Below are 22403 nucleotides of genomic sequence, written 5' to 3' on the forward strand. Positions count from 1 at the left end.
AGATGTTTTCTAGTGCATGCCCCATCCACAAAGACAAACTGTTTAACATTTTAAATTTCATGCCTGTAGCATCATTCTCAGGGTGCATATTTCTGCCAAAGGGAGTCTTTCTGGAGAAAGCAGACCACAGCACCTGCCAGTCACCTGCTTTGCTAAGGTACAGCTACAGGACTTCAGACTTTACTCTGCTCTGTGTCTGCTCAAGAGCCTCTCTACCGACCCAACCACCAGATCCAGCACAGCAGCGCTTTGACGCAGGTTAAAACCAGAAAATATGCTAAATCTTCATTCATGTGGCACAAGTGCGTTTCTTGTTGTGGTACAGTATCTCTGTGTCTCTTAAAGAAGGTCAGCAGTGTTATGCACAGACTCCAGTCTAATCACTCTGACCTGAGTTGCTGGTTGTGCAAGCAGCCAGCTCTTGGTTAAGGCTGCCCCTTTGCTCAGCTAGAGACACAGGGAGTCATGTGGAAAATGAGGCTGAAGGTTAACTAACAAAATGAAGGCTGGAGCAGGGAGGGCATTCTTTGACTTTGCAGAATAAATGCTAGATTGTGCCAGTGTAATCTTGGTTGTTGTGTGGTGAAGCAGAAATTAAAACTCACAAAAATTCTAACTTTTTCAAACCCTCAGCGCTCAATTCATAATTATACTGTATGTTTCACTATTCACCTTACATTTCAACTGAAGGGTACTTAAGAAAATAATAAAGACCCTAGAGTAACACGACTGATCATACCGTAAGAGAAGATCGTCTAGCAAGTGCTCCAAAATAAAAAGCAAACCTGAGCTTCAGGATTAATCGCCACTGTGAATCCAGCACTGCACTCTTAATGTTAATACACTATTATTTGTGTCTAATAATCCCTTGTAATGTTAATGTAAATCCTCAGCCATCAGTGGAACTGTAATGCAGTCTACTGTACAGTATGTCACTGCAGGACCGTGGGCTCCAGGGAAATTTCCTTTTTAGGCACATACAGTATATACCTTAGTCTATTGGATTGTAGGAGGAAACTGGAGCACCCAGAGGGTACCTGCATGAACAGGGTGAGACAGAGAGCACCTCAGGTCCAGCTTCGAGCCCAGGGCTCCAGCGCTGTGAAGCAGCAGCACCAACCACAGAACCACCCTGCCACCCTCATTAGAACCCACCCAGCAGTAACGTAGTTGGAAATAAAGTAAATGTAGTTTTTTCACTATATCTGACTGGCTCAACAGAGGTGGGAGTCGGTGTTTAGCGAGACGTATTTTGCAGCTGGTGGTTTTCCTAAGAACACAAGAATGGATACAGATGTGAGGGTGCTATTTGGCCTGTCGAGATGATTTGTATCATTTTGGGAGATACTGTACATGATCCTAGTGCGGATGCCCGTGGTGCTCAGCTGATTGCCATTGTCCATTAATCAGTTGACCAGCTTTTAATCTGAGTGCTTGGAAACCTACTTCCTGAAATTGAAAAATTTAATCTTTTGGTCAGCGCTTTAGCAGAAGCCTTCTGAAAACTCTACATACCTCATTTCGCAAGCTTTGTATCCATTATTGTTTTGCTTGGTCGAAGATCTCTAATAAGTTAGTTATGGAAAACCTACCCTTGATAATTCCATTATAGGTGATCCTCTACTTTAATTCTGATTATCGTTGTAGCATAATGTTGCATTTAATGGAAATAAGACATGTAATTATTTTTGTTACCTTTTATATGACTGGGCATGACAATACTCCAGTCGAATGGTGTTACCCTTTTTGACAAACTGCTGGAAGGGTTTTGTAAGTTACCTATGAAATTGAATAATATCATTTTCCTTGAACGCAATTATTAAAATACCATCAGGCCCCAGCAATGAGTTTATCGTCTGTGCTTCTAGTATCCCTTCTGCCTCTTTTGTATAAAATTAAACTCTACCACTGATTTCCATGGCAACGACCAGTCCAGTGGCAACACATGGGTGTGGAACATGTGCAGTAAGTGGTGCTTACTCTTGCTTACAAATTTGTCACCAGAAACCAAAGCCACATGAACGTGTCTGTAAACACACTGCCAAGTAGGGAGGGTGATGGTTGCGTTCAAGCCCGGCTGGGGTCTACAGCCTGTGTCCTGGGCTCGGGTTTCAGATGTTTTTATGGCCTGACCAGGAACACACGAGGCCAGTCCAGAAATCCAGAAACGCACATCTGGTAGAGGGTGACCTCATCCCTCCCAGGACCCCCCGTTCCAAAACATCTGTCTGTTTGTGAAAGGAAGCAGAAATGTTGACAGGTTCATATTAAGGGCTGAGGGGTGTGTTAGTCTGTCTAGTTAGCCTCACACTGACGGGTTACCTGGCACCCTGCTGAGACACAGATGCTGTGTGATTTTAAACAGTCTTGCAGTGAATATGTGTACCTTATTTCAGGTTTTGAAAGGTTTTGCTCCTTGATTGTTCTGAGATATATCATGAGGTATATCTTGCACACAAGCAGGTGAGAGAGGGGCCCCATCTTGTTCATTTCGTATTTAAGAGCAAGGTGAATCGAAAATGTACTGTAGTCCAGCAAATTCTGAAACAAGTCCAGAGTTAAGGCCTCTATCATATGGTTGGGAAGCAGATAACTGCAAGTCTACAAGTGTACATTAAGAGTTTCCAATTCCTAATCAATTCCTATTCATTCCCTAAATGAATTTCCTAAATTTCCTTTTAGTTCTCTTTTCCTTGTTCCACAGCTGTGTGAGACATTCTCCTGGTTTGACCTTGTCTTTTTCCTTTCTGGATTGGATTACAACTCCTCTCACTCTCTGTTGTCTGTTCTCTTAACCAGACCATCTGCTCTGATTATCTGACACCAGGAATCATGTGGCTCTTCTAGTTCTGTTTAATCTACTTTTGTTTCCAATATCCAGTACTGATAGTCAGACAGTTTTTCATGCTTTCATTTTTGCTACAAATACTGTAACACACATCAGGGGACTGAAATAATGTGGAGCCAACTGTATATATTTTGTATCCTTTATACAAAAAAATGTTTAAAAGAAAGTCTCCAGGGGTCTCTTTCATCACTTGAAAGTGTTTGGAGATATCTCAGACTGTAAACAGGAAAGGCTAGAATCCTCTAACCACATCCCCGGTTTCTAGGAAAATCGATTTCCACCCCTCGCAAAAACATGGGTCTTTAAAAGAATCGTTTTTAGAAGCCTCACTTTTATCCTGCACATAACCATCCAGCTTGATGAAAGAAGCTGACCAGCTTTCATTCACATTCATCTCAAAATACAAAATACACTGACTGGATTTAGCTGTAAATTCATGAAAAATGTATCATGAGGTTTAGCGCTTGTTTCTCAGATACTGTGTTGTTTTTAGCTGTTTACAACCTACTGAGACACAGAAAACCTTCCGGCTTCCAGGCCCACAGGACTGAAGTTGTAAATCGCTGGTCTAGAACATTCTTTGAGCAATACAGAAACTATTTTTATCAAACTTGATTTAAGACCTACATTGAAAATATAGTTTTTTATTCAGTGCAGTGTTTTGGGGCTTCTCTCTCACCCCTGTTGCACACAGACAACATCGTCTGCTGTAGGTGTTGCACATGATTAAAGGCTCAGACCTTGAAACACACCTGAGCCTTGGATAAAGCTGGGAATCATGGATAGACTTTCTATATATACTGTATAAAAGGATTACCAGTCAACCCCTGCAATGGAAATAACCTTGTTAGAGCAACACTGTTACTCTTGTCACCTACTTTCATAAATCACCCTATTTCATGGCCATTGCACAAGAGTTTTCACTGCTCTCCAAAAGGTGCTGAACAAACAACATACTGTAGCTATAAATCTGTGTAAAAATTCAGCATAATGATATACTTACATTAACTAATCTGTGTACAATACTCTGTTTCATTCATTCGGTTTCTCAGTGATGTCTGCAAGGACAAGGACATTGGATGTCTGGATGAAGGAATTAATATGTTCTGTGTAATTTTTATAAAATTATATTTTTTTAAAGAAAAGCATATTACAGTATAGAAATATCATCAACAGGTACTGTTCAGTATGCTCTTACTGATACATAATCTTCATTTAGTGATGCTTTGTAATGTCACCTAGACTTTTTTTTTACTTTGTATCTTCCCAGTTTTTGAACAGCTTATGCAGGAGAAGCGATAGTTTAGGCTGCATTTCATTAAAACTTTCCCCAAAGATACAGTAAGAGCAAGCTAGTGTATAAAGGAGGAATATGTACGTCGCACTAAGCGTTTGAAGGCAAAAACTTCTTCAAAAAAAAACTATTTAGAACTACTGTACATAAATGTATGTTCAGAAAATACATTAACTGACAAATTATGGGATAAAATGTACTGAAAAATAAGAGCTACCAAGAACCACAGGACATACAGTACTAAGTTGGAATGTGATGTGGAAAAAATGCTTTCTTTAAAGTGACAGTGGTTTCTTTATCAAATTAAGAATGAATAAAAAAGAAAGATTTTTGATTTGATCCTTTCAGGACTTAGTAAAAAAGTAAAAAATTATGGAGAGCTTTCTTTTAAAATCGTCATGCTTTGAGCACTGGGTGCTTCTATCAATGGTGTCAAATTTCATCGGTTGCTTTTTTCCAGCACAATATTTACGTTTGCTATCATCTGGGCCTTTTTTTAGGGAAAGCTGCCTGTCTCCCATCAGCCCAGACAGCTGTCCCCTGGTCCAGTCCTTCCTCTCTCCAGCACGAGTGTTTGTTATGGATGGACATGTCCAGCTGAAGACCGGACTGCAGACACAGGAGAGACACCTCTTCCTCTTCAATGACATTCTGGTCATCGCAAAGTCCAAGTACGTTCGACAAAATTCCCATTCTAGATACAGAGTAGCTGTGACCATGTGAAACTGGAGCTGTTGTGTGAAATAAAAATCCATTATTTAAAATACAGCGTAGAGTTTAGACTTTAGTTTATTTATGGAATAGTGGCTTCAGAGGTTTGGACTTTGTAAAACAAGTCGTCAAACTATTTTGCTTCACCAGAAGAGGACTTTGGACTTTGTATCAGTGCTCTCAGAGAGGATTCAGTGCTTCAGTTTCTGCAGAGCTTGCAGAATCACGTTACAGACTGCAGGTTACTGAGATGAGCGCGAATCATATCCCTTTCTTCTGTTTTTGTAAAGAGCAGCAAATCCTGCTCGGGGCTGCTACTATGTACCAGACTGCTGTGACCCTGAGCCATCAGCAAGCTGAATTTTATATATTCAATTCAAATCTAAAGATTGTATTCACCCCCTCCGCCAGGGCAGCACGCATTGAAGCACACAAAACATTCCAAATCCTACTGGTAAGAAAACAGCGGCGCAACGTGCCGAAAAGAATAAAAAATTAACAAAAACAGAATAAGATCTGCAAAGTGATGGAGAGTTACAAAGCGCAGGTGCATTTCAAGAGCACATGACATGGTACAAAATGAAATAGCAATCAATCCATTCGATGTTAAAGTACACGTACACTTGCAGAAGAGGTCCTGTCCAACAGAGATCATATCGATATATATCTAGTATACATGATTTTCAAACAACGGGGTTTTGTTTGGATGGGATTTTGCCTAGTCCTCAGACAGGGCTCAGTGCAGATGCTCTTTCAGAAGGCTGATGTTTCGCTGGTCTGTAAAGGCCACTTGACCCCTCTAGCCTGTTCAGTGTGCGCTGACTGGGAATCACGGAACCACCCACTCATCATCTGACGTTGGTTTTAAACATACTCCCCTGGTCTCTCTGTGCCTCCATTAATCAGGATGAAAATCAGAAGAGAAAAACAACACACAATGTATTGAAATTCTGTCAGGAGTCTCCCACAGATACTAAATGTTTTCAGACGATGCAAACAGCTCTCTGCGTGTTGCCATAACAAGTGTCAAAGTTTATGTCTCAGACTCTAAAGCTGTTATACTATTTCGTAACTACCTGTTTGGTCCTTTAAGGTTGCGTTGTCCCTTTTATTACGCTATAAATGTCACGAAAAACATACTGTACAACACACACAGTTTCACAGCACTCCTGGCTCCAAGGTTGCTGTTTTATGAGCTTGATGCTAAACCTTTACTGTTGTAAACGCAGTGCTATATGGGAATGGCACAAGTGCAGTAATGCTGTAATTGATTGTTCAGGTTGCTCAGAAGAATAAGAACTTAGGTCTGCTACTGTGTAACTGAATGCAAAGCACAGGTGTGGGATAGAAAACATTCATAATGTTTGCTGGTGTTGTTTCTAAGGTGTCTTCAGCAGTAACCTGCTATGTGTCTCACTTGACTCTCACTGGAGAAAACCTTCGGCTGTTACCTGGATGGTGTGACCTGTACTCAGATATCGCACTGCCCTAGTGGGCCTGGAGCAGGCAGATACACTCCCTAGTGATGTTCATCAGCGACGATCAGGTGCCTCTGTTTAATAGACCCGCAGAGAAGCACTGGGCTGAGAGTGACTTGAACAATGTGAAAGAAAGAAGATGAAGAGGATTTTTGTTTTGTTTTTTTGTCTAACAGTTGACAATAAAGGGAAGCATGAATTTCAATAGTCCCGCTACACAGGTGCACTGGTTTACTTTTTGTGTATCATATCAATCATAGCTACTCTCATAGCTGTTTTCCTAACCATTGAACTCCTGCAAAGTCCACTTCTTTTGAAAGACAGAACCTTAGCTTCTCTTGAGTTCGGCTCACTTATTGACAGCATTGTGTGATAAAGCCGGACTGCTGTTTGCAGGTCCACCTCACACTTCAAGCTGAAGAATCGTGTCCGTCTCAGCGAGATGTGGATGGCGTCCTGCACGGAGGAGGTGTGTGAGGGCAGTACCAGCCCTGAGCGCTCGTTTGTCATGGGCTGGCCAACCACGAACTGCGTGGCCACGTTCAGGTGGGAGTCTGCTTTGATATGGTATAGTTCAAGTGGTATGTACTGTATGTACTGTATGTATTTCTCTTGAGTTGTTCATGTAATGCAGAAAGTTAATAGGTTGCTTTTTCCTTTGAAATAAGTTACTGAGTGTAATGCATCGCTGCTGGAGATGGTAAAGCAGCAACATATTTTTGGGAAATGCACCCAAGAGCAGGCACCCAGCAGTGAGTGAGCAGCACGGTGTTGGCAGCCAGGCCATGGAGACAGACCAGGCAAGCGCGGTCCAGGCAAACGCAATCCAGAGCTGTAAACAGGGACAAGCAAAGCTCAAAACCAAGAGACAGAATACAGAGCACCAGAGGAGAGTCCAGAGAGTAAAGAGAGTGAAGGCAAAGCAGGGTCCAGAATCCAGGGAGCAAACACAGATAGAACTCCAGAATTCGGGGCAAAGCTGGAGATGGACCCTATGACAGAGTTCCTGATCACTGCCAGATCACAGCTTACTGTATATAGTCTTCAACCACCTGAGGTAGGCCTGGTGGATAACTGCCTCCAGGTGGTACGAGACTCCTGTTGAATTAATTACCATGGTAACCGGCACTGAATGACAAGCGGCCTGCTATGATGTGAATATTCCCCGCCTCTCATTTGCAGTGACAAGCATGACACTGACTCTCCTCCCCTCAACTTAGTGCACATTTTGAACAGGGAGAGAAGGCAGTCCTTTAAGTAAGCCGGATCCTACCTCAAGACACCAGACAGAACCGTGTTTGCAGACTGGCATTAGACATTCATAAGAGGGGAATTAATCTAACATATTGTGTTTAAAATCTGTGATGTACAGTACTAACAGCAAAATCATTATTTGAAATGCCAAAAGAACTGTTAGTGAAAAGGCTAGGAAAGATTATTTTATGCCTGTACAAGAACATTATTTTTGTATCTGTTCAAAAATTATGAAGACTAAAGATTTATACAGTATGAATATGCAGTATGTAAGCACAAAAGTTATTTTATCTTTACCTATGCTCCTGTTATAACCTCAGTATTCTTTTTTTCAGTTCCACAGAACAGAAGGAAAAATGGCTTTCCTTTATGATGAGGTAATGTCATTTCAAATGAGTATGTAACACTAACAATACAAATGTTCTGTGCATGAATTCTGAGTGATCAGACGCCATGGATGAATGTGCTGGTGATTTGTGTATTTGCTGGTTAAGTGTACAGTATGTAGGTTTGATATCTTGGACTCTCAAAGAGTGTTCAATTCATAACAAATACATTTGTATTTTTTTTTTCAATAGTCGAATCAAAGAAGAAAAAGAAAAAGATGATCCTAAAACAATCCCTTTAAAAATATTTCCTAAAGACATCGGAAACTGTGCATATGTAAGTACATAGAAGTGATATTGACTTTACCCAAATTTAGAAATATGCAAGTAAAAGCACACCATTTATTTTCATCATTTTTAGTTTTTGAATTTAGTTTGATGTAAAAATGATATCCACAATTGTGTTTGCCTGTATTGTATCTGCAGTAAATCCTATATTGGTTTGAGCAAGCTGAAGTCTACATAGAGCCTTTTACTTGCTTGGTTCTTGGTAAAGAAATCATAAGATTTTCACCTGCACAGCCACAATAATGAACCCTTTGCTGGCTGTGACTCTTTTGTGGCTACTGACCTCTTAAAACCCCTTAATCTGTACTGAGGGGGAATGTGCTCGTTCAGCCTGAAGAAATCCACGAGCTCGACTGTCTCCTGATTATCGGGAAAGGCTTGAACAACATTAGGCCAGCACTGCCCCCAGACTGCCCAGTCTGTCACCAAGGCAAGGTGCTTTTGAGCTTTTTCCAAGGGCGAGCAGCAGATGGAAAAGTTGCCTCTTGATCTGTTCCTTGCTCTTCAGCCCCTAGGGTGCCTTGAAAAATAACATACTTTCCCAACATAATCCAAGTCTGCAATACTGGAAGTGAAACAGTAGAACAGCATTTCCCCATCACTTCAGGCTTTCGCTATAAAACACATCACAGATTTCCGTATAGTTCTGAGTGGCTTGGAAGGCATAGTTCTTAAAAAGCTCTTCAAATTTTTCCCAGTAGAGTACACAGCAGTTGTAAAATTACTGAACAAATTAAATACAGTAGGTAATAGCACTACTCTCAATGCAATTTTTTGTAATATGTTATGTAATATTTTTTGTATTATTTATACTTATTTGTATGATTGATGATGACAATGATCCTGTATCTGACGGGTATATTTTATATTTAAAACTGCAACTTCAAATCAGTTTTTGATATTCCCTTATAAAGTCAAATACGTTGTTAAAAAAACTAAATTCGCGTCCATTTGTTGATTTCTACGTTTAAGACAATTAGAAAAAAAGGCACAGAATGTGAAATGAACAGATTAAATGCAGTAATATGGGTAATGATTATACAGAGTGGTCGCTGTGAAAAAGCTAATTTACTGGAGCATACATGTGGATATTAGAGACTTGACATAACTCTCCAGGAGAAGCCAGGTTTCCTTTGTGATTTGTTGGGGTTAAACAATAGTTTTTCTCTGAACTGGTGATTTCATAGCCTTTTTGTAGAGGTGATCTTCCTTTCTTGTCATGTGCCTCGTGAGTGTATGAATCCAAGCTTCACGTGTTTCGAGTGTTCATTTATTTTGTCGTTTTCTTCTTCTTTCGTTTCTCCCCCTCCCTCAGTCCAAGACTCTAGCAGTCGGCAACACCGACTCGGCCACTGAGGTCATCAAGATGGCCCTGCAGCAGTTCGGAATTACGGTGGGTTTTTTCCTCTCTCTCTCTCCTTCTCTTTCGCTCTCTTTTGTCCTCTCTCCCTTTTTCGTTAACAGCCTCAATACCACCTCGCTATTAACTGGTAAATGTTAAGATCCCCCTGAAATACCTCAACAGCATCACTTCTGATTGCAGCGGCCCCCTTTCACGTTTGCAGTGCATTGAAACAAACCAGGCACTGGGTGTTTCTGAAGGGCCTGGTAAGATCAGGTTCAGTATATACAAGCCTGAAGTGGCTAGCAGATTGTCTTCAGCTGTGTGCTCCAGCCAACTTCACTGAGCCATCACACGGCTCAGATATGTTCAGGTAACATCTTCTGTCTGGGCTGCAACGTAAGAAGAGCGTCTCGGCTGGGTGTTGGGGCCACTCTTGATCTGAGGTGTTGAAGTGAGCCTCACATTTCTTTTCCTCTTTTCCCTGACAGGGCTGTGTGAAAGACTACCGGCTGTGGGTGAGCTCAAGCAAGGAGGATGCACCTTATCCCCTGATTGGTGAGTCTGCAGGAGACCTTTAGAAATGTTACAGGAACCTTTTCGTGATGCTAGCTAGCCAGATCACTGGTTGCAAGAATACACTTCTGTGGGTGTGTTCCAGACTTCCACAACCCCTCTCTTCATGCTTAAATCCACTTTCCCATACTTTCCTCTTGTATCGTATGGTTTGTGATTCGCTGGGGGTTCTGATTCCTGTTGTGTGGTTGTTTGGACATGGGATGGGGATGGATTTTCGACAGGGCGTCAGTCTCCCTCCCTCTCTCTCCCCTCACAGGACACGAATATCCATTCAGCATCAGAATGAGTCACATTCGAGAGCCCATGTCCCAGTCACCCACAGCAGGAGGCAGGGGTGCCACTTCCCCTCCAGACCTGCAGGGGGCTCTGCTCCTGGAGCAGCTGCCTTCGGAGGCACCGTGCCATTTCATTCTGAAGTCCAGCCATGCGGCCACATGCCAGCAGTTAACAGGTAAGTCTCCCTCACTCAGCCGCACTGATGAAGACTGATCACGTGTTCGAGGTCACCGACAGAGAGAGAAAGAACTGCAGTCAGATTCTGTTGCTGACTGTTCCAGTAGACATGTGGCTCTCTAATGATGTAGCTTTAACCCTGGGCTGAAATTCTTCGATATTGTGTACGATATTGAATTACATACATTTGCAATTATTTTTTTATTTATTAACATCTTAGTACATTTTTAGGTTTCTCTTGACTTTCTGCAGGGGTTCTTACAGGGCATGCAAGTGCGATGTGCAGGAATTGGGATAGAGCATAGATGTTGTTATGTGCACATAGAGCTCACATCTCACGAGTGGCGGAAAGACGTTCACAGTACGTGCAAGATGATTTTGTGAGCACACAGGCGGTGAGGTCATGTTTAGATGTCTAAATCATGCACTGTGCATCCCAGGAAAATGCATGGGTGAACAAAATGCGGTGCTTACTGTAAGGCAGTTAGAAAAGCACCACAGCCTCAGAGCGTCAAAATACAACATTTTCTTTTAATCACCTAAGCTGGCACCGTGCGCAGAGGTGGAAATAAGGTCGCTTGAAATGACACGGGATTCGGTATTGAACGGCATGTGTGAGCCAGCGTCTCCCATCAGCAGATCTCCTTTCCTTCACGTGGAAATACTTCACAGCGGCCGGGTGTTTACTGGCTTTAGCTTCCCTGTGCTGCGGATTCCTTTCCTGCCGCCAAACACAGACAAGCAGACGGGATTTTAAAAAAAAAACAAACAGAAGGCTTGTCTTATTCTCCAAAGACACGGCACATTCTGGAAACCAAATGGTAACATTGAGGCTGTAGAATGTGTGTGTGTGTGTGTGTGTGTGTGTGTGTGTGTGTGTGTGTGTGTGTGTGTGTGTGTGTGTGTGTCGCTCCCCCAGATGAAAGCCGCCTTTTTCCTCTTTCCCTCAGAGCCCAGCCAAAAGCCCTTGAAGAGGAAGAGGTCGATTATAAACTGGGCCTTCTGGCGCGGCTCTGCCACCCAGCTTGACACCCTGCCTGTGTCTCCCACTTCCCCCAGCCCCGGGAGGCTGTTCGGTCTCCCGCTGAGTGCCGTCTGCGAGGACGACAGCCTGCCCAAGCCAGTCATGGTAAGCAGGCTTCAGGTGACTGAGAGGGAGCAGAGGGTCCTTCCCAGCTAGGATTGTATCCAAGCTGCCAGGTTGTACAGCATTTCATTTGGCTTAGTGTTTCATTACCGTTCGAGGGTTTGTTAATACAGTCCATTTCTCGGTCTTTGATGACTCGGCAGGTCAACTTAAGAAATAACAGGAAAGTGTTTAACGCTGCTGTACTGTATGTCATTGACGGTATATGAAGGTCACCGTTCGTTGCGATAAGCACCGGTCACTGGCCTGAGAGGTGTTAAGTTCTGTGGGATCCTCGTCTCTCTCTTCCCTCGCAGGACATGCTGTGCTTCCTGTTTCAAGAGGGGCCGTTCACAAGAGGCATTCTCCGCCGCTCGGCCAACGCCAGGGCCTGCCGCGAGCTGAGGGACAAGCTGAACTCGGGAGAGGACGTGCTCTTGAGCCGGGAGTCGATATTCGTGACAGCAGCCGTGTTCAAGGTGACAGACTGCGCTTTCACCCTGCGGCGCGGGTTTGTGTGAAGGGCAGACTGGAAAGAGTGCAAGATTAAATGCTGTAGTTACATCTATGGACAGTTCCTAGCAGCTGTATTTTCATTTTTATATACTGGCATCTGCTGTACATTTTTACCAACAAAAGAACTGAACACCGTCTGAAAAACTACAGTCACTATATTGATATGATAGTGACAAAAGCCCCTTTTATTTTCTGTTGGAATATTATGTTAGTATTCCATAAAAGTCCTAAAAAAAAGGGGGCAGATTGTAATTCCTGCCAAAATGAAGTGTGCTCGGTGATACGTTTGCTGGAACGTCTTCTAAAGAAAGAGTGTTGGAGAATAATAATTTTGTTTAAAATATTTACTTACATATAAAGGAAATCAAAGACAAACTTCATCCTTTCTAAACTCGCTAACTTGCAGCATCTTACCCTGTATAGCTGTATAGCTTCTGGGTGGCTCTGCTTCATCCGTGCCTGATATCCTGCAGCAGTCTCTAGCATTCCGTATATCACACTGGACGTTTCTGGTATTTGGCTTTTAATAAATCACTTGTTTGTTGTGCTATATTGCGGGTGGCAAAGCTCTTTAAGAAGACGGAAAGTGCTTACAACTTTATTCATTATTTATTGCTCGTCCAGGAGATCGTTAATTTGGGCGTATCTGAAGTCATCAGAAAAAAAAAAGCTCACAAATGTAATCTTGGCAGTAGGAGTGCAACGCATTAAGTGGACATAATGGAGACCTGCTGCCAGTCTGCTGTGTTGCTCATCTTCCCTTTCCACTCCGAGCAGTGGAGTAACTCGGGTGTTTTCCACTTGTTTCACCGAATACACCGGCAATGCTCTTCCTCAACCGGTGTCTTAGTAGGACTTCCTCTCCAGCAGCCACACGCAGTGCAGTCTTGCGTGTCCGACCGCTGATCCGTAGTCAGGTCTCCCTGCTGCCCTGACGGTGGTGTCAGCGGTGGGATTGGGAATGCTGAGTGTCACACATGGCCGTTCCCCATCCCACAGGACTTCCTGCGCAACATTCCTGGCAGCCTGCTGTCGCTGGAGCTCTACGACAGGTGGGTCAGCGTGATGGACCAGGGGCGTGACGAGCAGAGGATCCGGGCCACGCAGAGGTAACCGCACAGGGGAGTCCCTCTCCACAGACACGCCGCTCGTCTAGGCAGGTCTAGATACCACACAGGCAAGAGTTCGAAGAGCATGCGTCGTAGTCTGAAGTCGTTGCTGCAAAGATAAAATGCAGAAAAAGCTTTATTTTCTTAGGCTGCTCGAATGTGGACTGCCACTAAGGATTGAGTGTTACCAAACGTTTTTTTTTGTGTGTGTGGAGCTTTGCTCAAGATGGGCTGTGCACGTGTTAAGCGGTGTGTGTTGTTATTCTGTAGCCTCATGGAAGAACTTCCAAAAGAAAACATGCTCCTGTTAAGGCACCTGTTCGGAGTCCTTCACTGCATTGAGAAGAACTCTGCAGAGAATCAGATGAACGCGTTCAACCTGGCCGTGTGCATCGCTCCCAGCATGCTTTGGGCTCCTGCGCCAGCCAGCCCGGAGGGCGAAAGCGAAGGAACCAAGAAGGTGAGAATTTAAAGATGCAGTAGTTTTTCAATTCAATTCAATTCAACTTTATTGTCATTAAACTTACACAGGTGCATAGTATAATGAAAAGTGTTTCTCATTAGTCACTCAGGTGCAGTATATAAATAGGACAGAAGATAAGACAATAGACAGTTACACAATAGCAATAACAGTAACATGTAATAACATAACATAAATAACATGTAATCAAGTAATCCGTATTTTGGCCGTATATGTCTGTAGAACATCCCCCGCCATCACAGTGCCTCCGAAAACAGTTTAAAACCCATTTAATCAAATCTAAAGTAAATCCTCAACTTTTAACACTCACAGTACAGGTAGCCGGTCCGGCAGTGGCTGGAACGGGATGAAGTGAACATGTTTCTGTTTGTCTGTCAGTTTGCAACGTTTGTAGCTGTGGTGATAATTTCATTGATCAAATGAGGGGACAGGACCCGGGTATCACTATAGAGAGTGCTAGATGTAAAATTAAGATATATACAAAAAGGCTAACAGACTCCAGAAAGAGTATACGTTCGACTGTTTTTTGTGATCATTCTTTTAAAGCATTTTAAAGCTTAGGCTGTTTTTTTTGTTTTAAACCTTTTTGTTTGCAGTCAAGGTCATTTATGATAACTGGTTGATTTAGGAAAGATACATCCATTGTGTATCGTTTCCACAAATTTAAGCCTTTCGCTGATAGGACTGCGGTGCATTTGCGTCATTCGCCCTGAGACGTGTCACAGAGCGTTTTTCTTTTTTATTGCACGCCGAAGAGTGTTTACATTTTTGTGGAATTTGAAATTCAGACCCATATAAAGCTATTAAAAGGTTTCCTTTGCATTCCTGAGGACACTGCTCCTCTCATAAATTCAATGTAAAACAGTTTTGCACATTTTTTAGAATATTCCAATTTGAAAAAAAAACAGGAAATGTTTATAGTTGGGAAAATATGATCCAACTATGTTTCTTGTGGACACACAGCAGCCAGAGACTTAAATATTTCTCTGGGTTTCAATGATTTTGATTGAATAAAACATGTTACATTCAACATCAGTAGTCTTATTTATTTGTTTTATATTCATTTTAAATATTGTTCTAGTGAACCTGGGCTGCTTGGGAGTCCCAGGTTAATGAAATGCACTTTGTGTCTGCTAGACCTTCACAATTGTCTGAAGCTTGAAGCTTTTGAATCCTGATACTTTACTGTGAAATAGGATCTTATACTCCTAAAAGTGTTAGTGGCTTTTGAAAAATAGTAGTTTTAATAACTGTGATTGGATAGTATTTTAAAACACGACTATGCTGAGATTATGGCTCTGACTCATCACAGAAAAGCAAAGCTGTTGTAAAATACTTGTGGCCATTTGAAAAACCATCTTTTTCATAGACTGCACATTTCAGGGGATCCTTCGTCATCAATAGTGCATTATTAAAATATCTAACGTATGTGTATGAAATACTGTCTTGTGACAAAGGGTTTACTATATGTGATGTTCTTGTAAAGAAGGAAGACGATTAACAACAGTAAAAAGAGAAGAGAAAAATCAGAACAACAAATGATTTCTTTGAGATTGATGTGTAAAAACTGTTTCCAAGTCAAAACCATGAAACAGTGTTTGAAAATACAAATCACTGTGACAAGTTATGGAAGAAACATTTGAAGAGCTGAATTATAAATCACTAAATTGAAAATAGAAGGTTACAAACATCAGCTAGTTACTTTCATAAATCTGTAACAAGACAGCATGTCTGACTTCATAATGGTTCTCTGTGGAATGGTGGCCTGAATAAAGAGGCATATATAAATACATTCCTTTTGCAGGTGTGTTGGAGTTAACAATGAAGAATACTTCCAATTGATTAGCCCTCTTTTTTCATGCCTCTCAGAATACAGTATATAACGTGTTTCAAGACAGTAACATGATCTGAGATTTCAAAGTTTGATGAGGGGGTCTGTAATTTTAAAAAGAAGGATAGTATTTGTGGTATTTACTGTACATCATTTATCTAGTGCTACAGTACATTTCAAGAAAATACTGGTGTTATTATAACTCTTAAAAGATGTGGGACAACACTCCTTTTTCAGTTGCATTCTGCCAAGAGTTTTCTACTAATGTTTACCAGCACATTTTTAAATACTCTAGACTTTTTTTTAAAGCCTTGTCCTGTAATATGTTGGCCAATTATTAAGGTTTTTAGATGTCCTCACATTCATAGAAAGAATATACAGTAAAGGTGTACTCTGTCTTCAGGATTCAGGAACAGATATGGCGTAGGTTATGAATTAACAGAAAGGAATCGTGCCAGTCATGATTCACACAATTCACCTCAGTCAGAACTGGTGTGAGAAATGAGCCTGTAGTTTTTGCTGAAGAAGGACCTTGGATGCAGGGAGCTCATATCTGTACAGTTGTGACCACTACAGTATAAAAACGAACACTGTTTTCTTTCAGGTCTCCAGCGTTGTGCAGTTTGTAATAGAGAACTGTGACAAGATCTTCGGGGAAGATGTCACTGGCCTTTTTGGGAGTTTACCGCAGAAACGCGCCGGCAGTGATCACGGCTCAGGTAAGGCCACAGAGTTATTGTGCACCGCAAGTCACGAAAATGTCACCACACGTCTTTCATACTATAGTATAGTACAGTACATAAAAATTGCATCTTTCATTCTGCAGCATCCTTGAGCACCTTGAGGAAGACGCAGTTGCTCTGGAGGTCAATATTTTATTAATTTAGTGAAGTCAGCTGCCCTGCAAATGAGCTTTGCAACTCCACAGTGCCCTCTGTATAGAAGAGAGCGCTCATTTCAATCTTGTCCAAATATGAAGTGTTTTTAGGAAACAAAGGAGCCGAACGTACAGCGAAATACCAACTTGATACAAGTTGAAAGGAGTGACGAGCAGAAGGGAGAGAACTATCTCGACAGAAACCATCCCCAGTTGTACCATTAGACATGATCACTTGCTTTGGATAGTTTTGTAAAATAGGACAAATAAATGGAATACCTCAGCGTTAGCTTGATAGCACGTGTTGAAAAATTGTACTTTTGTGTCAGTCAGCTGAAACTATCTTCCCTGTAGCTGTCATTTTAAGCAAGACCAAGGTGATTGTATTTCTCGCCACAATATTGGATCTCCAGCAAAAGATCCCACTAATTCCAAACAGCAGGAATAATAAAGGCAATCAATCAGACATTTTTCACGTTACAGTTCTGATAAGTGGACACTTGAGCGTGTCTCATGCATCGCAGCACGTTCTCCTTAATTCCTTGTTCATTCCTTTCATTCCTCGAGTTCTTCTAGATATCACTTTGCAGAATGGTTTGTGGGGGTTTTTTTTCCTGAAAAGCTGAATTTTCCTGACCGTCCAGTGGATAAAGATAGAAATTGAATGCATGGATGGGAGCTGAATTTTGAAATACTTTTGATTTTTTTTAGCCTTGCATTTTGAAACTTTCCATGACGACGTGCAAAGCGTTGTACCTGGTTGTTTTAAATGCAAAAAAAAGGTTTAAAATACGACATAATAAAAAATGACAATAACAATCATTAGACTTTTAGATTGTAAGATAGGCTGACTAAACTGGCCAGCATCTAGTGGTAGTTCCTTCTAATGATAGGTCAGTATGGAATTTTTTTATCCCGCGGTATTTGACCTTTAGTCATTTCACGGGCTCTTTGTTGGCACCTTTGACTTCTTCGGAATGCTCTCTTAAGGAATTAGTTTAAGATTTCCATTATCAGTTCCATGAAATCTGGAAAACAAAAGATTCAAAGACAAAATGAGTTCTTTTTTTTTCTAAATTAGTATCAGATCCGATCATTCTCATACCCTAACCTAAGGTTGTTTTGCTAACCTGTTGTTGTAAACTTCCTTGTCCTAGAAGTCCAATCAGTGTAAATTTAAGATCTACCTACAGAATAAAAATAAAGATGAGCATGTTCAATGTTTTGATGCTTGCATTATTGTAGGTCTCTGAACTCATGTTTGTTTGTTTAGGTACTAGTGGAATAATTCAAGGGCTGAAATGTTATTTGTGACAACTTTTTTACGTATCCTAATGGATGTGTCTAATAATAAGGGTATTTTAGTTTTACAGTGTTTATTTAAGTGTTATAAAATGCTACTGTAAAACAAGACAGAAAAGATTATCTCAATTTTTCAGAAATTGGTTATCTGGCTATATAACACTACCTACAATTAAAGTCTTTGTATGTATCTGTGAATGTATTGAAAATAGTTTTTTATCCAGGAAAAGTAAATTGGAAACTTTATAAAGGTTACAACAGTTAAGAGATAAATAATAATAATTCCTTATACTTACATCTTGCTCTTTCTGGACACTCCACTCAAAGCGCTTTACAGGTAATGGGGATCCCCTCCACCACCACCCATCACACAGTGTGTAGCCCAGAGTGCGCCAGTATACTCCCCACACACCAGCTCTCAGAGGAGAGCAGAGTGATGAAGTCAGTTCAGAGATGGGGGTTATTAGGAGGCCACGATTGGTAAAGGCCAGGGGGAAATGTGGCCAGTACACCTGAGTAACACCTGGGATTTTTAATGTGCACAGAAAGTCAGGATCTCAGTTTAACGTCTCATCCGAAGGAGAAAACACACAGAAAAGCATTTGCCCTTAAACGTCATGTAGAGGAACCTGTTTTCAGAGGTGCTTGGGTACACCTTAGAGTATGTTGAATGTCCTGTGGGTGTGGATCCCCCCGTGCTGACATTTACGTTCCTTTTGTCCGGGCCCAGATGCGTCCTACTTCCAGATGAATGACTCCTCTTACGACAGTCTGGAAAACGAGCTGAACGACGACGCGGACTCTCCCTTCCCGGAGCTGGGCAGGAAGGACAAGCAGGACAACCGCAGCAGGGACTCCGTCATCACCCTGAGCGACGGCGACCTGGACCAGCCCGAAGCCGAGCCCGTCCGCCTCCGGCTGCCCCCCCTGACCCGGTCCAGGAAGCTGGCCCCCGCGGCCCGGCAGAGCCGGCCTGGCAGGGAGCCGCTGGAGACAGGCTCTCTGTACCCGAGGGGCGCCAGGAGACACCGCCGCTGCTCGGAGCCCACCCTCTGCCTCTTGCCGTCGGGCTCGGGCCCGCCGGGTGAGGAGCACGAGGCGGTGGTCCGGAAGGCCAGCTACGACGCCGTGATCGCCGCAGACGAGGAGGGCTACGTGGAGCAGCTCCACGGCTTACAGCTGGAGAGGCGAGACTGCCGCCAGGGCAGAGACGCAGACTCGGGACGGGCGGGCAAGGACAGGGGGGACTCGCGGAACCCTTCGCGCCTGAAGCTCAAACAGCCTCCCCCACTGAGGCTCAACCTCTGCCCCGCCACCAGCTGCTCCAGCCTGTCTTCGCCCGGCACGTCCCCGTCAGGCTCCTCCATGAGCTCCCTGGACAGCGCCTTCTCCCAGTACTCCGACCACTCCGTCTTCACGCCCGCCGAGCCCTGCTTCCCGAGGGCCCAGGGCGAGCTGTCTCCGCGGTCTCCCAGCCTGCTGTCCCCCGTCCTGCGCTCCAGCCCCAAACCGGACAAGCTGAGACCGGCCGGCTGCCCCAAGGAGAGCTGCGAGTGGACGCTCCAGAGGAGCCCCCACAGCCTGCACCCCAACACGTGGCTGAAGAAAGACCGCAGCTGGTCCCTGTGCAAGAGAGAGCGGCGCTGCGCCGCAGAAGAAGAGGAAGAAGACGCAAACCGGAGCAAAAGCCCGCTTCCCAGCGAGACTCCTCGAGTTCCCCTGGAAGACGCTTGTCAGGAAGTTGGAAAAACAGCCAGAGAGCCGGCAGACGGGGGCACGAAAGAGCGGAGCAGGCCGCCGCCCTATCAGGAGGCCATACTGCAGATTTATCGGTCAAAGCCTCCATTTTACCAGGCTAGACAAAAAGGTTTCTCTGTAAAGGACCTCGGGCCCCTGCATGAGCCAGAGAGCAACAAGAGTGGTAGCCAGCAGACAGACGCTTCCCTGCAGCCCAGACTGCCAACCCTGAAAGTAGAGAGGAGTCCGGCTAGAGACGGTGAACTGGGACAGCTCCCTGAAGCTGTGTTCTATGGGCAGGGTGTCTCCTTGTGTGTTCACCCCATGAGGAGACAGCAGTCTCAGTCCTTCACCCTGGGCACCGAGCGCCCCAGAAGCCCAGCGCTGCGACGCTCCTCCGAGCCCGGTGTCGGCTCGCGTTGGGCGCCCTTCTCCTGGGACCCGGAGAGGCAGCACAGGCCTCTGCCCGCTAGAGAAAGCAAAGACCTGGCGGCCGGGGCTCTGCGGGGCCACAGGCTCAGGATCTCCGACGTGGACGCGAGCAGCAGGGGCCTGGATCCCGATTCACAGCCCAGCTGTTGCCTTTCGCCCGCCGCCACCCAGGCGGTGAAGGATTATTTCTCCCAGACGGGTGGTGAGAACTGTTTGAAAAAGACTCAGGAAGTGACCCGTGCGGTCCTTCAGAGCAAGAGGGAGTGGCAGAGTAAGAGGTGCAGCGACCCCAAGTTCGAAGACTTTGATCAGATGCTCTTTGCTGAGGAATCGTACGTGTGAAGGGGAAGGAATCGCTCTGTACAGCTTTATACGCGACAGGTCTGTGTTTCTGACTCTGGAAATTCACTCTGTATCAGCAAGTTGATGCCCCTTCCAAAGCTTGAGTGTCTCAGTAATGCATATGTAGGGGATTCCCACAGTCAGCAGTCTGTAATTTATATTTTCCAGTACGTTTCAGATGGTCTCCCAATGACAAGTGCACACAGGACCTGTTACCAAGAGTGTTTTGTGTTGTATGCTTTGAAAGCAATGCACTTTTTTATCACAGTTACGGAGAGATGACAGAAAATACAATACTCATTCCACTTTCTCGAACACTATTATTCCAGTTATCATATTTATTAAATGTATTATATATGTTGTGTCGTACTCCACAACTAGAATGTCTGTTAGTCCTAGTCATCAAGAAGGATCTTCAGTACTTTTAAAATAAATGCTTTTTGCAAATATAAATTACGTCTTACTATGTGTTTCGTTTTGGATGCAAGGTTCCATGTTCCAAGATAGAAGGTATTTTATTTCAGACTGAGAACAGGAGGCACTTCTCCACTCAACGGCTGTTTGAGGGAGGAGTGGGGAACAAGCTGCCCGGCCGTGTGGTTGAAGCTCATCCCCTGGCTTCTGTCAAGACACAGCTGGGTGAGATCTTGGGATCAATGAGCTACTCACCACCTAACAGGCCAGATGAGCCTACTGACTTCTACCCATTTGTAACCTTTCTTAAATGTTGTAAAATGCAACTGGGAATTCTCTATACTTGTTGTGACACATGCCAGAGAGAATGAATACAATCCCTGTTAATAAATACAGATGTTAACAGTTACATTTCAGACTTTAAAATAGCAGGAAGAAAGACACAAACATTTTCGGTCAAAACACGAAACACTCCGCTGTTGACATTCCAGTGTCAGGCAGTGTTACCTCCTTGGCTCCCAGACACGTCTGCTGTGCCACAGAAGTATCCACAGTAACACGGAGAAGGAGATGAAGATGTAATCCTTTAAGTTGATCTCGAACATTCTGGCCAGGAGAAGGAGTTACATTTACAAATTACATCGGGGAGGAGAGCAAAAGGCTTTAAAATTCCTTTCGGAATGGGGGCTTTGGGCAAAAAAAGGTGGATGGATCCAGATCGTCTTCATTAAGAGGGCAAAGTAATTTCGAGCCTGCAAGGATTTTGGCCTGTGTCTAAATTACTACGAGATGCTCTATCTTATTGATATGAGAAATGTACTTATTAAGCAACCAGGAATTTGGGGAGTAGTCATCTCACCACGCAGAGACTTTGCAGAGCAAAGAGCCGTCCTTAAACTGATTAGGTTTTATGTCTATGAATTAAGTACATTACAGTAGAAATATGTAATCTGAAGAATTTAGTTTTTTTAAAAAATTTTTAGACATCTGTACACATACTGTATACTGTAATGATGTTGTGATTGTTTTTTAAAAAAACATTTTGACATTTAAGGTTGTTAAATCACCGCTGCCATAATCATCTGAAACTATATGATTTTGATATAGAAGAGCCCCAAAATTATATATATATAAATCTATTATTTTAGGAGAAAATGTTTATAATGCTGTATGTACACTATTTATAAAATGATACTATAAAATGCGTAGCTGTATAAGCTGTAAGAACTGAATGTGTATATTTGTAAATGTCAATCATGCTGCTGTCTCTTAAAAGTATATTTGCTAAAAAGTGCACTATTTCTATATTGTGGAATTCTGTTGTCATGCATATGAAATAAAGTATCACACTTTTCATGAAAATATTACGTAAAGCCTTATAATTCAGTGTATTAAAGAAAAAAAAAGATGTTTGTTCGTTGGATCTAAGAAGCAGGAAGTGTCTGTCTTCAGCAACAGCCTGCAGAAGATCAAATAATAAGCTGATTCTGGAGGGGCTGTCTCCCACAGGGAAACACAGGCCAGGGCCTCCTAGCTGAAAAGAAGGAGTCAGGAAACCATTCCTCAAAGTGTGCCTGAGGCACTTCTCCATCCTAATTACAGG

At 43.1% G+C, this 22403-nt stretch overlaps 1 protein-coding gene across 2 annotated transcripts in view; it reads left to right on the plus strand.

The window, feature by feature from the left end:
* arhgap20 (Rho GTPase activating protein 20) overlaps positions 1 to 22162 on the plus strand; it is a 43439-nt gene extending 21277 nt beyond the window's left edge. For both annotated transcript variants that reach the window (XM_088646029.1, XM_088646021.1), the window contains exons 3-15: positions 4643 to 4813; positions 6728 to 6877; positions 7921 to 7962; positions 8164 to 8248; positions 9575 to 9652; positions 10093 to 10159; positions 10437 to 10631; positions 11584 to 11762; positions 12077 to 12238; positions 13275 to 13384; positions 13655 to 13844; positions 16301 to 16415; positions 18606 to 22162. In XM_088646029.1, the coding sequence (XP_088502155.1) occupies positions 4643 to 4813; positions 6728 to 6877; positions 7921 to 7962; positions 8164 to 8248; positions 9575 to 9652; positions 10093 to 10159; positions 10437 to 10631; positions 11584 to 11762; positions 12077 to 12238; positions 13275 to 13384; positions 13655 to 13844; positions 16301 to 16415; positions 18606 to 20386 (3325 nt within the window). In that variant the 3' untranslated portion in view covers positions 20387 to 22162. The remainder of the gene's footprint in view (positions 1 to 4642; positions 4814 to 6727; positions 6878 to 7920; positions 7963 to 8163; positions 8249 to 9574; positions 9653 to 10092; positions 10160 to 10436; positions 10632 to 11583; positions 11763 to 12076; positions 12239 to 13274; positions 13385 to 13654; positions 13845 to 16300; positions 16416 to 18605) is intronic.
* The last annotated feature ends 241 nt before the right edge of the window (positions 22163 to 22403 follow it).

Source organism: Lepisosteus platostomus, chromosome 2, assembly GCF_059453375.1.
Source record: "Lepisosteus platostomus isolate fLepPlt1 chromosome 2, fLepPlt1.hap1, whole genome shotgun sequence".
NCBI lineage: Eukaryota > Metazoa > Chordata > Actinopteri > Semionotiformes > Lepisosteidae > Lepisosteus > Lepisosteus platostomus.